The 14,532-nt window shown below is 39.4% G+C and overlaps 1 protein-coding gene across 1 annotated transcript in view; it reads left to right on the forward strand.

Moving 5' to 3' along the window:
* The window catches only part of tbc1d14 (TBC1 domain family, member 14), a 79,760-nt gene that overhangs the window by 37,963 nt on the left and 27,265 nt on the right, over positions 1–14,532 (forward strand). The window contains exon 5 of the mRNA XM_033983729.2: positions 12,715–12,839. Coding sequence (XP_033839620.1) covers positions 12,715–12,839 — 125 coding nt within the window. The remainder of the gene's footprint in view (positions 1–12,714; positions 12,840–14,532) is intronic.

Here is a 14,532-nt window from a genome sequence, read left to right on the forward strand (position 1 = left end):
TAGCAGTAAAAGCTGTTTTTCGATTCAAACATGTTTACCTTGTATTTGGGGACATGGTTAAGTCATGTTTCTGAAATTTAAAATTAATATCTTACATATAGTTCCTTTTAATACACTAGAGCATTGACATCTTAACATGAAGACCCCTTGAGTCCAACTGTGAGCAGTGGCAGAATGACTAAATACTGTCCTTTGCGTACAACACAGATAATGCATGTTGGCAGGGGTGGGGGGTTTGTGGCTAGCTGGACACTGAAATCTCCTTGCGCCGTTTGGGAAGCACACAGTAGTGAACTCTCCTCTAGTGAACCAAACCTGGGACAAGATGGCAGCGTTGGAGCCTTCACAGACCCGCTATTGTCCCTAGGCTGACAGGAAACCACTCCACTCTGCTGTTTGTGTACATACCATAGACTGTATATATAAATGGACATAGCTAACCTGCTAGCCGCTGCATTCCAAATAGGAAGTGAGCATGGGCACACTTCCGACTGCATCAACTCTGGCTCCATTTCACTTTACATTGGAAAACTGTCGCCCCTCTCTCCATAATTGCTGCTGTCAGGCTTGTCATTTTGGTCTTAAAATGTTTGTGCTTCCCAGCTTTACTTGATTTTGGTATTTTTATTCACTACTGTGTCTGTAACTGAATATATGAACATTAATAACAGACAAATCAGGTGCCTTCTCTCCCTGAGGTTGCTCCTAGCATTAGCAACAGGTTTCACTGACAGAGTTGCTAAGCACCCACTCCCTGCTAAATCAGCGGTGTGGGCGGAAAGGGCCGTTACCTTCAGCAGCATCACTCATGATTGGAGCCAAGTTGGATATTAGGAATTCCGACCACAAGTATCATAGCAACCAAAGAATCACACTCACTTAGTCCACTTCTTTATTCAGTCAATGGCACACACTAAGCCTGGATATGCTTTCATGTACTCAAAGGCCACGAGGCTTTTAATTGCCCCATTCCCTACAATACAAGTTTGCTTACTGTCAAAAATATTTTCCTCTTTCTTGATCTCAATATTAAACCAGAATTGAGTAGTTTGTTGTTATTGTCATTGCCATATTTCTAGAGTAGCCACATTTTTTTTATATATCTGATGTTGATTAACATACTGTCCATAAATATTTTTCATTTTTTAATACATTTCTAACCAGTTTCAAAGTTACTTGTTAAGTTTAGTTTTAACTTAAGTTTATGTAAGATACTTTAATTATTTCAGATAGTTTTCAAGCAAAATTTTATGACATCTTTCAAGTTGATGGCAAAGTGAAACCTGCTTCGCCCTGCCCCCCTCCCTTCACCTGGCCTTTGTTAACACTCACCCATGCTCTGTCAGGATAAAGCTGACACACTATCATACTGCAGTATCGTATATAGCATCTTGTTATGATATGTGTAAATACAACAGGGCTAGGCCAACTGATTAATTATAAATGGTAACTTGTACTGATTTTCTTTTTTTTCCCCCGTTCTATTGCCATTTACAATTGATCTTCTCTTTTTCAGCCAATTAGTTGGGCTATTAAGTCAGTAGTTAGACGTGGTAATCAAAAAAGGCTAGATTTACTCAAAAATTAAAAAAAAATCTGATTGCATGTCATTTAAACATGGATATTCTTTTTGCAGTGTATATTTGCATGACTGTCCTTGTATTATCAGTGTAACCTAATACTGAACCGTGTAGTTGGCTTACCAGGCTATGGTTTCAGGATTTGGCCTGCTCTGGCCCGGTCTTTATTTGCTCAAGTTCTTGTGAAACAAACTGCCTCTCCCATCCAGAACACAGCCTTCACATATTATTTATACCTTTCTGAGCTGCGGCAGTGAATCAAAAGAACACAAGTTCAAAGTATGGCTACCGTGTAGTAATGCCACCGCAAGACGTTATATTGACAATATACATTGAATATTCTGTAGGACTGCAGAGTATTGTTCAAGTAATTTAAAGCTGTAATGACCCATGTGAAATATATATAATTCAATTACCTAACAATATATTGCAAATGTAGTTTTCTTTTCAGAGTTCAAAGTCCTGGTTCTCAAACTCAAAGTAGGTTTTGCCTATAAATTTAACTGTTCCTGATTTAATTAATCAGAATCAGAGTTACTGGTATTCATCCCCAAGGGGAAATTCTTTTAAATTCGTTCATTGAGCTCTGAACTATGGGACCCCTAGTTTGAGCAGAAATTTGGAAACCATGGAAACTAGCAACCAATTTAAAAATGTGTGCTGCTTAAGCAGTTAATTTAAAAAAAAAAAAAAAATTAGATTAAATCAGACTTGCATCTCATTTAAAATATTCCCACTATCAAACTGTACTTTTCACACACAGCACACTCGCAGACCTATAGTATATCTTTAGCATACCTTTAGCACACTTTCAGCAGACCTCTCTGTCTAGCTCAGCCTCCTCCTGCCTGCCTTGCAACCTGATCCACTCCTCTGAGCTCGATTGGGCGTGTCTCCCAGGCCACCTCTGCGCACTCCGAGCCTCTCTCCTCTCACTCACGGATACCGCTCTCTTGCACACTTCATCCAAACATCCCACCAGACCAGACACACAGGGGAGGGGAGAGAGAGGGGGCTGCTAGCAACATGCCGTGATCTGGGCTCCGGTGCGGGGTGTGTCCCTCTTTCCGCTACCCCTTCCTTGCCACCTCCACCTTCTGCTAAGGGCGTCCGGTTGCCAAGAGGGGAGCCCCAGGAGGCAGAGATGACGCGAGGCTAGGTGGATTTGACATTACCCCGTGCTGCCGGAGGAATCATCAGCTTTCATGGTAAGTTGGATGGAGGGAGGGAGAGCTCATCTGTCTCCTGATTGCATTGGAGCATCGGATCACAAAAAAGGAGGAAGAGGATCAGATTTCACATAACAGGCTCCTTTGACGCAATTGTGGCAGGTATTTAGACAAAGGATTATGGTTGACGATGCCTTTCTGCTGTAGAAAGATAGATTTGTAGTGTGTTGATGCAATGACAGATTGCTAACTAACCTAGATATTAGGTTTGCAGCATGGCATGACCAAAACACATGTGATGTGTGCAGTATGGTGGCTCTGTCTATCTGGTCCCTTTTCTGGAGCATGGCGAGGGAATTCCCACAGTTGACCAGTTGAGGTTCCTTAACAAATAATAATTTAAGCTGCGCAATGTTACTTTTCTAAATGATGGTCTGCCACCTCCTTGTCTCCATGTATATCTTATTACTGTACTTGGAATACATTACATCTATAAAAAGTGTTTTTATTGATCAAAAGTAGAATGAAAGATGAGTGAGGTTGCCTCTCCACAAGTCTGACCTGTACCTTGGTGGCACCACCCTCTATCAAAGTAGCCCTTTTTACTTTGGTCCCAGCTCGCTGCAGGGAATTTACTAGGTCCCCCCATGTTTTTCTGGGATTTTTGCTCACCGTTCTTGTGATCATTTTGACCCCATGGGGTGAGATCTTGTGTGGAGTCCCAGATCGAGGGAAATTATCAGTGGTCTTATATGTCTTCAATTTTCTAATAAATGCTCTCACAGTTGATCTCTTCACACCAAGCTGCTTACCTATTGCAGATTCAGTCTTCCCAATCTGGTGCAGGTCTACAATTTTGTTTCTGGTGTTCTTTGACAGCCCTTTGGTCTTGGCCATAGTGGAGTTTGGAATCTGACTGTTTGAGGTTGTGGACCGATGTCTTTTATACTGATAACGAGTTCAAACAGGTGCCATTAATACAAGTAATGAGTGGAGGACAGAGGAGCCCCTGAAAGAAGAAGTTACAGGTCTCTGAGAGTCAGAAATCTTGCTTCTTTGTAGGTGACCAAATACTTATTTTATCGAGGAATTTACCAATTAATTCATTAAACACCCTACAATGTGATTTCCTGGATTCTTTCCCCCCATTCTATCTCTCATAGTTGAAGTGTACCTATGATGAAAATTACAGGCCTCTTTCATCTTTTTAAGTGGGAGAACTTGCACAATTGGTGGCTGACTAAATACTTTTTTTTCCCCACTGTACTTGTATTGTGAGATATAGGGTAACTGACTGATTAATCGACTAAACGACAAAAGGCCATAAATATAACAATTATTGAAGCTTCATTACTGACAATGTTGAAGATTTATTTCAGCTAATGTAACAGTCATATTACAAACATGATGTACCATTTTTAAATATCATATATATGGTTATTTACAATTTAAATGCCTAGACCAATGCTTCTCCAAACCTCCTTTTTGAACCTGATTTGTGACCCTTGCTGTTACCAGACGCCTGCTCATTGCATTATTGTCCAAAAATAAACCCTGTGTTTTTGTTATTTAAACCAAAAAGTCCATTACCATTAGCATCCATCTAGACCCCTCTTTTCCTGGGCATCACCAAAGGAAATGGGAGTACACATAGAAAGCAGAGCCAGTGTGACCGTGCAGTTTGCTAGGGAAGCAGGTTATCACGGGACATGGTAGCTATTCACCCTGTATGTTTTGTAACTTGGCAACTACAGCTTGGGTAGTTATGTTGGTTGCATGCTTAAACAAAATTTTGCATTGAGCTGTGGAAAGTATTTCAAAGGTATACTGACTTAGTATTACTTTCATCAGTATTACTTTTGTAGATGTGTAACATTACCTGATGTCACTGGTGCTACTATAAGCATTGTTTATTAGTTAGCCTACTACAGCTAATACTTTACTACTGGTACTGGTACCTAATCAGGCTACACTTTTAACAATAAATACACAAATTAAAATATCCTGCTTGTTATGCTGAAGAAGGTGAAGACGTGAGAGAAGCATTAGAGAGGCTGAGCAGGCTGATTGATTTTAACATGGGGGATACAGGAAAAAAAACAGCTTAAATATTTTTTTAGACTTCTGCCATTATGGTTTACTGTTATTTCAAATAGCTTTGTGTATTAAATATTTATTACACTTACAAAAACAGAAAAACAACACAACATAATATGTAAAACTGACAAACAACAAAAAGCAAAATACTCAAAACACAAAAATTGATAAAAGCTCTCCCTTTGCTCCGTCACAGCCCCACCTGCCTGATGCTCCTACACAAACTACTGCTACTGTTACTAATTTCACCATATCACCCCCTCAGCTACTGCGAAAACCATTACTGACACTACAACTACTACAACTTCCCATTGCTAAAAATCGTACTGTTTTTGCGTAATAATCATTAACCATTAAAAAAAATAAAATAAAAATTTCTAACAGTGGACTGTCCTATATTCTGTGGATGCTACAGTATATGATTTTCATCCCATAATTCCTCTACCTCTCATCTCACAGTTCACCTTGCTGGTATCTCTGCATTGCTACTGGACTCCAGCCAAACTCCTCCTTTTACTTTACTCCCCTCATCACCAATGCTGTTCGCAACATTCAGCATTTCCCAGCATGCAAAGCACTAGCCTGCCTTTAATATGAAAAGTCTGCTGTTCCCAAAATCATCTTAGCATATAAATACACAAAATTTGTATTATAGTATAATATTAATAAGTATTTGAGAACTGTCTCTTTATATAGTTTTTCCCTCATTGTCACCAGTCTATTTTTTTGTGAACCATTTTTTACCTTAAAGCAAACAAGAAGGTGCAGATGAGTTTAACCTAACCTTATAAAATGTGCTGTGAGACCCTGTAAATGTAGTTTTAATGAAGCTGTCAGGCATAAGTCTTTTTTATTAGCTCGACTCAGCATGATACTACTTATGCTGCTTGAATAATCTTCTTCACAAAGCGGTTGAATAAAAATGGCTAAGCTAACAGTTCATGAGATTAAAGTTTCAGAATTTTAAGCAGTCCTTCATATATGAGATATACATGTTAGTAATTGTTTTAAAATCTTGTACCAGAGAGATATAAAATATATATATATATATTAACGTGACAACTGGCCAACATTTTAAACCTAGTTCATGGTCAGGGGTTTGAGCTTGAGGGTTTCCTTTCTGTAAATGTCTTGGGTTTGTGGGGGAAACCAGAGCAGCCAGAGGAAAACCATTTAGAAGCAGGGAGAAACATGTCCATTCTGTCCAGGAATTACTTGCCTTGCAAGAAGCGGGTCCCAACGTTTCCAATCTAAAAGGTCCTGTTCCCATATATTTGAGCAAAATGTGTCTTGCCCCAGTACAGATATATTCCAGAAGTTCTTGATGACAAACAAGTCTATCTGTATCTAATTCTAGCAAATCAATCAATCAAAAACAATTTTTTTGCCCAATAATAAGGAAGTGCTTGGTTAGCATACTAGTTGAATTACCGCGACAGCAAAACTCAGCCGACCTCTTTATAATCTTATTGCAGTGAATAATTGGGATGCTCGGAATGCACAAGGTAAGTGAGGAGTAACTTTGGACCACTGCAAATTGTTTAAAATGAACTAGTGGCTACAGTACTTTTTTTAAAGCTAAAATTCTTTTAGTTTTAGGTTAATCTTCCTGGAATAAACTGTCCCAAGGTACTTTCTGAATATGCCATATCAACCCCTTCATGAACATGCTAATAACTCCCTAAATTAATTGTTAAATGCATGTGCTTTATAACTCTCCTCACTTCCTCTGGCTCTTAATTCCCTCATAATTGTGTTCATTGCTCCCTGTGGACCAGTGAACAGGTGCGAGTACAAGTAACCAGAGCACAAAGGAGTGTTAGTAGCAGGGATAGATTTCACTGCCTGTGCTGTCACCGTGTTAAGCGGATTGCTCCGAGCCTGCATTAGTAACCAGCTCAGAGCCACTGGAGGCCATTTTGGGGCCAGTGGCTCTTGAGTGCTGTTATTGCACTTGTCCTGTTTACAATGGGCTAATTAACCCTCAAGATAATCATTTATTTGAGAAAAAGGAAGCCAGGAGTCTGTCATGGTCATCAACACTGCTTTGTCCTTTCCACATAAAATCATCTATACTCACATTTGAGTCTATAGATTACAAATGTTATGTTACAGTTGGTGAAATCTTTTCAGAGATATGAAAGAGAGGTGAAAATGTTAAGGAAACTGTCTTGACCACATTGTTGCAGTGGTTAAAGTGACCACATTTAAAGGTTCAATTTTTCTGTCTCAGCCAGATGGGTGGTTTGCACACAGGTAAGTGACTTTGTACCAAGTGTTCTCTGAGTGTTGGGGCCCTGTGGAATGTGAATGTGGGAGTGTCCTTGGAGTTTGAGGCCAGGTTTGGGTTGCTTTCCATAATACCCCAGTTAATTACATTTATACAGAGAGAGCCCAATGAGAGCACCAGACTCTTTTTCATGAGCACATTGTTAAAATACAAAAAAAAAACCCAAAGTGAATAACTACATGGGTTCATTTAAAACATTAGGCTAGTAATAGACGTTTTGGATCAAGGTCATCAAAAAGTTATTTTTATAAAGCCCAAAATCACAACAGCAGTTGTCTCTTAGGGCTGAACATGAGAATTGATTTAACCAACAGAATGTTAGAAAATCAACAATGAAACCAAAACAGACAAGCAAATTAATCAATAGAAAACTAGCAAATGGATAACTGTCCCAGACCATCCCCCGTCCTTCTCGGCAAGGAAAAAAACCCAGTGGGAAAAAGAGAAACTTTGAGGAGAACCACAGTGAAGGAGAGATCCACTCCCATGGACGGACAGGCTACAGATGTATCCAGGACTAATGCACATTGATTTGCAGATAGTTTAAGTCTATAGGGACAGAGAGGGGCCCACCCATGGCAGGGCGGGAGCCACCCCAGCCAGGCATCGGGCCAACCAGCCAGGCGAGGGAAGGGAGAGCCCGGGTCCACAGAACAAGATGGCATCTAGGGTCCAGTCATCACCGGGTGGTCAGTGGCCAGCCATCTGAAACAGTTACATTCCCTAGAGGGGAATGGGACAGGGAAGAACATGCAAATAGCAATGAACAAACTCCAGGTGAACTGAGTAGTGAATGATGTTGACAGGGAAAATGGGAGGAAACAGAGGATAGTGCTCAAGTTACCATACTTCCCCCAGAATAGCTAACCCTAGGTACCTTAACTAAAACTGCTTATGGCCAGGCTCCTAACTAGACTGGCCATAAGCTAATTCAAAGAGGAACGTTTTAAGCCTGGTCTTCAATGTAGAGACTGTGGCGGCCTCTTAAACATGGGCAGGAGCTGATTCCATAACACAGGAGCTTGGTAAGTGAAAGCTCTCCCTCCTACTGAACTTTTAGACACTCTAAGGAACCACCACTTTTGATGATATGGTACTATAGCATCTTGCAGATACGATGGGGCCATGCCCATTATGGCTTTATACGTCAGGAGGAGAACTTTGAATTTAATTCTAAACTCGACAGGAACCACTGAAGGAACTCCAACACTGGGATGATCTGCTCTCTTCTCTTAGTTCCCGTTAAGAGCCTGGTTGCTGCATTTTGAACTAGTTGAAATCTTTTGTATAGAATATTTTGGGCATGCAGCTAGTAGGAGTTACAGTAATCTAGCCTTGATGTAAAAAATGCATGGATATGTTTTTCAGCATCACTTACATCACGTATCTTTGGCAATATTACGCAGGTGGAAGAAGGCTGTTCTACAGGCTTGGTTTATATGTGTGTGAATTAGAGCCCTTGGTCAAAGAAGACTGTCCAGAGTAACTCTCTGGTCAGATAGGAAGTCTGTTCTAGGCCTTTGGGGCCTAGAACAGTGACCTCTGTTTTTAAGCATATAATTAAGTGTCATCCAAGATTGTATGTTCTTCACACAGACACAGTCTATCTACTCGATCATTCTGACTTGGTTTCATTGATAAGTACAGCTGTGTGTCATCAGCATAGCAGTGGAAATGGCAACATATAAAGTGTGAACAGGATTGGACCAAGTACAGAACCCTGTGGTACAATGTAGGTTACCTTACAGCATGGTGAGGAGCTCTGATTTACATTAACAATCTGGTATCTGTCAGATAGGTTGGATTTAAACCAGCTGAAGGCTGCCCCTCTGACACCTATATCACAGTCTAACCTCCGCAGTAGAGTATTGTATTGTATTGTGCAGCTTCAAACCATGACACTACCAAGACTATTTTCCCCAAATCGTTGAGGATCAAGATGTTTTTTGGCAAAAGTGAGATTAACCTTAATTCTTAGTTCTTTTTTCTCAGCAGTGGCTTTTGCCTTGGAACTCTGCCATGCATGCCATTTTTCCCTAGTCTCTTTCTTATGGTTGAACCACGAACATTGCCCTTTACTGAGGCAAGTGACGCCTGCTTGTTAAGATGTTGTTCTGGGTTCCTTTGTGATGTTGTTCTGGGTTCCTTTGTGACATCTTGGATCAGTCATCGCTGTGTTCTTGGGGTAATTTTTGTAAGCTGCCCACTCCTGGGAAGGTTCACCACTGCACCATGCTTTCTCCATTAGTGGATAATGGCTCTCACCGAAGACCCAAAGATTTAGAAATAGCTTTGTAACCTTTTCCAGACTGAGACATGTCAATTACTTTTTTCTTACCTGCTCCTGAATTTCTTTTAGGCATCATCATAAATTGGATAACTTTTGATAACATTAAAAAAATTAATTTCAGACCTGAATTTCTGGCAAAATTTGGTGAGTTTTTGAATATGTTCACCCATGCACTCATCGTTGCAGAAGCAATACTAATAATAATTTTAGCAAAAACAATATATCCGATAGCATTACAATGACATATGTTTTTTGAAAGCTCTTGACTTTTCCCACGTCACTGTAGGGACAATGGTGAATGACCTCCCATTGACTTCCATTCATTTTAGCAGGAATAAATATGGCCCATGCCTGCGGCATGGGTGCTTGGATAAGGCTCGATGCTTCGCCCATTGACTCAGTCTGTGCAGGGAGTGACGGGGGCTTCGCCCATGCACTCATCGTTGCATCAGGCCCAATAAAATAGACTAATGGTAGTTTAATATTATCTTGAGGTATTCTGCTAGTTCTTTTCAAGATTATAAAACTATTTAGGAAAGGTAAAATTTTACCCTATTTACACATTTGTTTCCAGTATCTAACCTAGCCATACTTGTCCAAATGTAATATCTATTTCACAGTTTCACAATATTAACATTTCAAACTATATTTTGATACGCTTGAGTTTTTAAAAAAATATTATTTTCTTTACCATGTATTGCTAGATTATTAAAAAATAAATACATTTTGTTCTATTTGTGAGTGATACAACTAAATCAGTATTTAGTTCTGATGCTAGTTTCAGTATTGACTGTTGATCTGTGTGTGTTTATTTATGTTTATCTGTGTATTTATCTGTCCTTTATATCTATGTATCCATTTTTTAATTTATCTCTATCATCACCTTTCTTATTGTTTTCTTTATTTTTCTTCAATTATGACTCCTTGTCTATTAATATATCAAACTTTGACCCCACAACTGTGGAGCTTGTCTTCATTATATACTTCATTATAGTAGTTCTAGTGTAACTGCTTGTACTACCACAAATAATTCAGTATACTCATTTAAAACGAAACCTGTTTAACAGTGATGCAGTGTTAAGCAGTTGAAAGCATTTGCCTTTCAACCAAAGGAGGTGGAAGTTCAAATGTCCCCTAAAGCGCATATTACTGGTTCTTTGCTTGGCATTGCCTGCTCCATTGTGGCTGACTGTAACAGAATAAACATTAAAAAGCCAAATAAAGTGGAACAATATACATATACAAATACATTAATGAATAACAAATGGCAGAGGTGGTACTGTTTCATTTTTAAAGGCACTCTATTTTTTTTGTGGCTGCTTGACTCCATAGAGATGTCATTGCTTTGCCTGGAATGTTCCACAGTATGGCATTAAACATATCCATCTAGCACTCGTCTTTGTTACAGGCGTTGGTGTTTCTCAAAAGTACCTTGAAATACCTGCAGGGTCACCTTTCCACAGATCAGCTGGTCACAGGGTGGAGCCAATTGGTTGTCTGAATAAAGTTGGACATGTTTAGTGCCATATTGTGGAACATTCTAGGCAAAGTAATAGCATCTCCATGGACAAGCAGGTGGTATACTCTCTCCCAGAAAAGTTTCACAGTATACCTTTTAAAATTTTGATCAACCCTCTTCAAATTCCTTCACTGTTTACTCAAATTGGTCACCCACAAGCTTGCTATAGTGAAATGTCTGTTTAATTGTCTTCAGGTATGTTGTGTACATACAGTGGCTTGCAAAAGTATTCATCCCCCTGGAACTTTTTCACATATTGACACATCACAACCACAAATTTAAATACATTTTCTAAGTATTTTATGTGAATAAGCAACACAAAATGGCACACAAGTGTGAAGTGGAAGGAAATATTTTACAAGATTTCCAATTTTTTCCAAAATAAACTAAAACTGCAGTGTGCAAAACTATTCAGCCTCCTTTTTCTTGAAAGCAACCAATTGATTTTAGAAGTTGCCTGATGATTTTGGAAAGATTGAATGTATACCTAATGACTAAAAAGAGTCCAGCTGTGTGTAATCTTGTCTTGGTATAAATGCAGCTGTGCTGTGTAGGCCACAGAAGTTTGTTGGGGAGCAAACCACTAAATGAAGTCAAATGAGCACACCAAACATGTCAGACAAAAAGTTGTGAAGTTTAAAGCGGGGCTTGGATCTAAAAAATTTTAGTGTTGAACATCTCAAGGAGCACACCATGTGGAAAAGGAAAGAATATGACATAACTGCAAATCTACCCAGATATGTCTGTCCACCAAAAAGTCTGTGACCAAAACAGAACAAACAAGAAGAGCACTCATCAGAGATGCAGCCAGGGCCAGAGTCACCAGGGGCCTCCCATGGTGACTCTGGAAGAGCTGCAGAGATCCACAGCTCAGGTGGGGGAATCTGTTCACAGGACTACTATTAGTCGTGCACTACAAAAATCTGGTCTTTATGGAAGAGTGGCAAGAAGAAAACCATTGTTGAAAACCATCCATAAGAAGTCTTGTTTCCAGTTCACTAGAAGTCTTTGGGAGGACACAGCAAACACGGTGGAGGACACAGCAAATCAGGCTGTGGGGGTGCTTTTCTTCAGCTGGAACGGGGAAGCAGCTCAGAGTTGATGGGAAGATGGATGGAGCTAAATACCGGGCAATCTTAGATCAAAACCTATTGGAGTCTGCACAAGACTTGAGACTGGGGTGAAGGTTCACCTTCCAACAGGACAACGATCCTAAACATAAAGCCAAAGCGACAATGGAATGGTTTAAAGCAAAACATATTCATGTGTTAGAATGGCCCAGTTAAAGTCCAGTCTTAAATCCAATTGAGAATCTCTGGCAAGATCTGAAAACTGCAATTCACAAACGGTCTCCATCAAATCTGACAGAGCTTGAACTGTTTTGCCAGGGAGAATAGGCAAAAATGTCAGTCTGTAGGTGTGCAAAACTGGTGGAGACATACCTCAAAAGACTTGCAGCTGTAATTGCAACAAAAGGTGGTTGCACAAATTATTGGCATAGGGGGGCTGAATACTTTTGCTTGCTGCACTTTTCAGTTTGTTCAGTTTTGGGGTTTTTTTTTATCTGGAAATGATGTTTAATTTTCTTTCTACTTGACCCTTATGTACCATTTTGTGTTACTTATTCACATTAACTGCAAATTAAAAAATATTCAAATTTGTGGTTGTGACTTGACAAAATTTGAAGTTCTGGGGGGATGAATACTTTTGCAAGCCACTGTACTGTATGTATGTTTTTGAACATGTTCTTTTCATTAATTTGTGCACAGGAATATGAAACAAAGAGTAGCAGAGCTGGAGCAAGCAACCCCACTTCTCCTCGTCAGAGTGTGAGGAAGAACCTCAACTTTGAGCCACTTTCCACCACGGCCCTGATCCTGGAGGACCGTCCAGCGTATGGAAAAACACACCCAGATCTACACACACATACACACGCATGCACTAGGGCTGAACCATGTTGGAAAAATGAAATATGACCAGAATCCTACTTTTAAAACAAAAATCTTAAATCTGATTCTTAAATTCTTCTGGATGCATTCAAAATGTTAACTTTCAACTAACAAACTGATACAAGAATCGCATGTTTGTACAGATGTAAACTACAGGGTAAGGTGTTTTATGTAGAAGAAGATATAATAGTTTGTTGTTTGTAAAGGAAGTTATGGTAGATTCTGCTTAAATTTGCAATTTGTATTTTAATAATAGGGTCTTTAAAGTTGATATTTTAAACACATTCAGGAAGGAAGGACTGATGCACAAACATGCAAAAACATGGCTTTTTCCAGGCATCGCCATGGCAACACCGTGCAAAATAGAAACTTGGCCCCCCCGGACTTTTTTGACGGCGACAACCTGAAGAGTTATTGTGCCAAATTCACATTCCTCAATGAAGCGAATAAGTTGTCATAAGACTTACAAATGTACCAACATTTGGAAATTTTCCCATTAGGATAACATAGGCTGTTTCGCGCATCACCATGGCCACCCCGTGAAAAATATGACATGGGTCTGATTGACTTTTTTGATCAGAATGACATGAAGAGTCATGGTGCCAAATTTTACATTATTCCATGAAACTAATATTGTTCGCATGAATGGGAAAAATTGGGAGGTTTCCCAGGAGCAAAATAAAGGACCAAAGCCAAACCTTTAAAAGTAAAAAATAAGTAGTCCAACCCAACCCTATAGAATGCTTTTTCAGCATCCATACCAATAAGACATTCGGGTGTTTTGTGGTTAGGGGTGTAATAATGTTAAATGGCAAGTTGTAAGTTGGCAAAAATTTTAACATCCATATTTAATAAATATATAGGTCTGTAGGAAGCGCAGTTAAGAGGGTCTTTATCTTTTTTAAGCAGCAAAGAGATGCAGGCTTGGTAACAAGAAGAAGGAAGTACCCCAGAGCGAAACGATTCAGTAAAAGCATCTCACAGAAAAGGTCACAGGTCATCAGAAAACTTTTTTGGAAAGAAGATTGAGCTTAGTCTGCAAACTCAAACGTTCTTTTTACAGAGCATGTGATGGTGATTGTTCATACTGCCTGTCAATGTTTAAAATCTGGTCCGAAATGTCCTCCTGCTTCTGCCTTGCAGATTTCCATTTAAAAGCTGCAAACGAAATAATTTCCCCCCTAAGAAATGCTTTCAGTGCCTCCCGTACTGTGCTTTCTGGCATACCTGGTGTCCTTTTTTCAGTCAAAAAGGTTTTGATTTTGGAAGAGACCTCTACGGCAAATTGTTCATCAGTAAACAGCAATGGATCTAGTTTCCAGTGTTTTCTTGCATAATCACCTCTCTGGAAAATCAATTTAAGTACAAGGGGGGCGTGGTCAGAAACAATAAGGCTTTCATAAATGCAAGAAGTAAGATTAGAAAGTAATAGACTATCAATAAAGAAATAATCTATCCTAGTGTAAGTATGATGCACTTGAGAAAAGAAAAAATAGTCTCTACCAATGGGGTACAAAAAGCGCCAAGGGTCTGTTAGGCTATAATCTTCAAGAAAAGATTTCACATAAATTGCAGTTTTGTTAGGAGATGCAGGTTTAGAGGATGAACGGTCTAATACTGCATCCAAAAAGAAATTTA

The sequence above is a fragment of the Periophthalmus magnuspinnatus genome, chromosome 18 (genome assembly GCF_009829125.3).
Source record: "Periophthalmus magnuspinnatus isolate fPerMag1 chromosome 18, fPerMag1.2.pri, whole genome shotgun sequence".
In the NCBI taxonomy this organism is placed as follows: domain Eukaryota; kingdom Metazoa; phylum Chordata; class Actinopteri; order Gobiiformes; family Gobiidae; genus Periophthalmus; species Periophthalmus magnuspinnatus.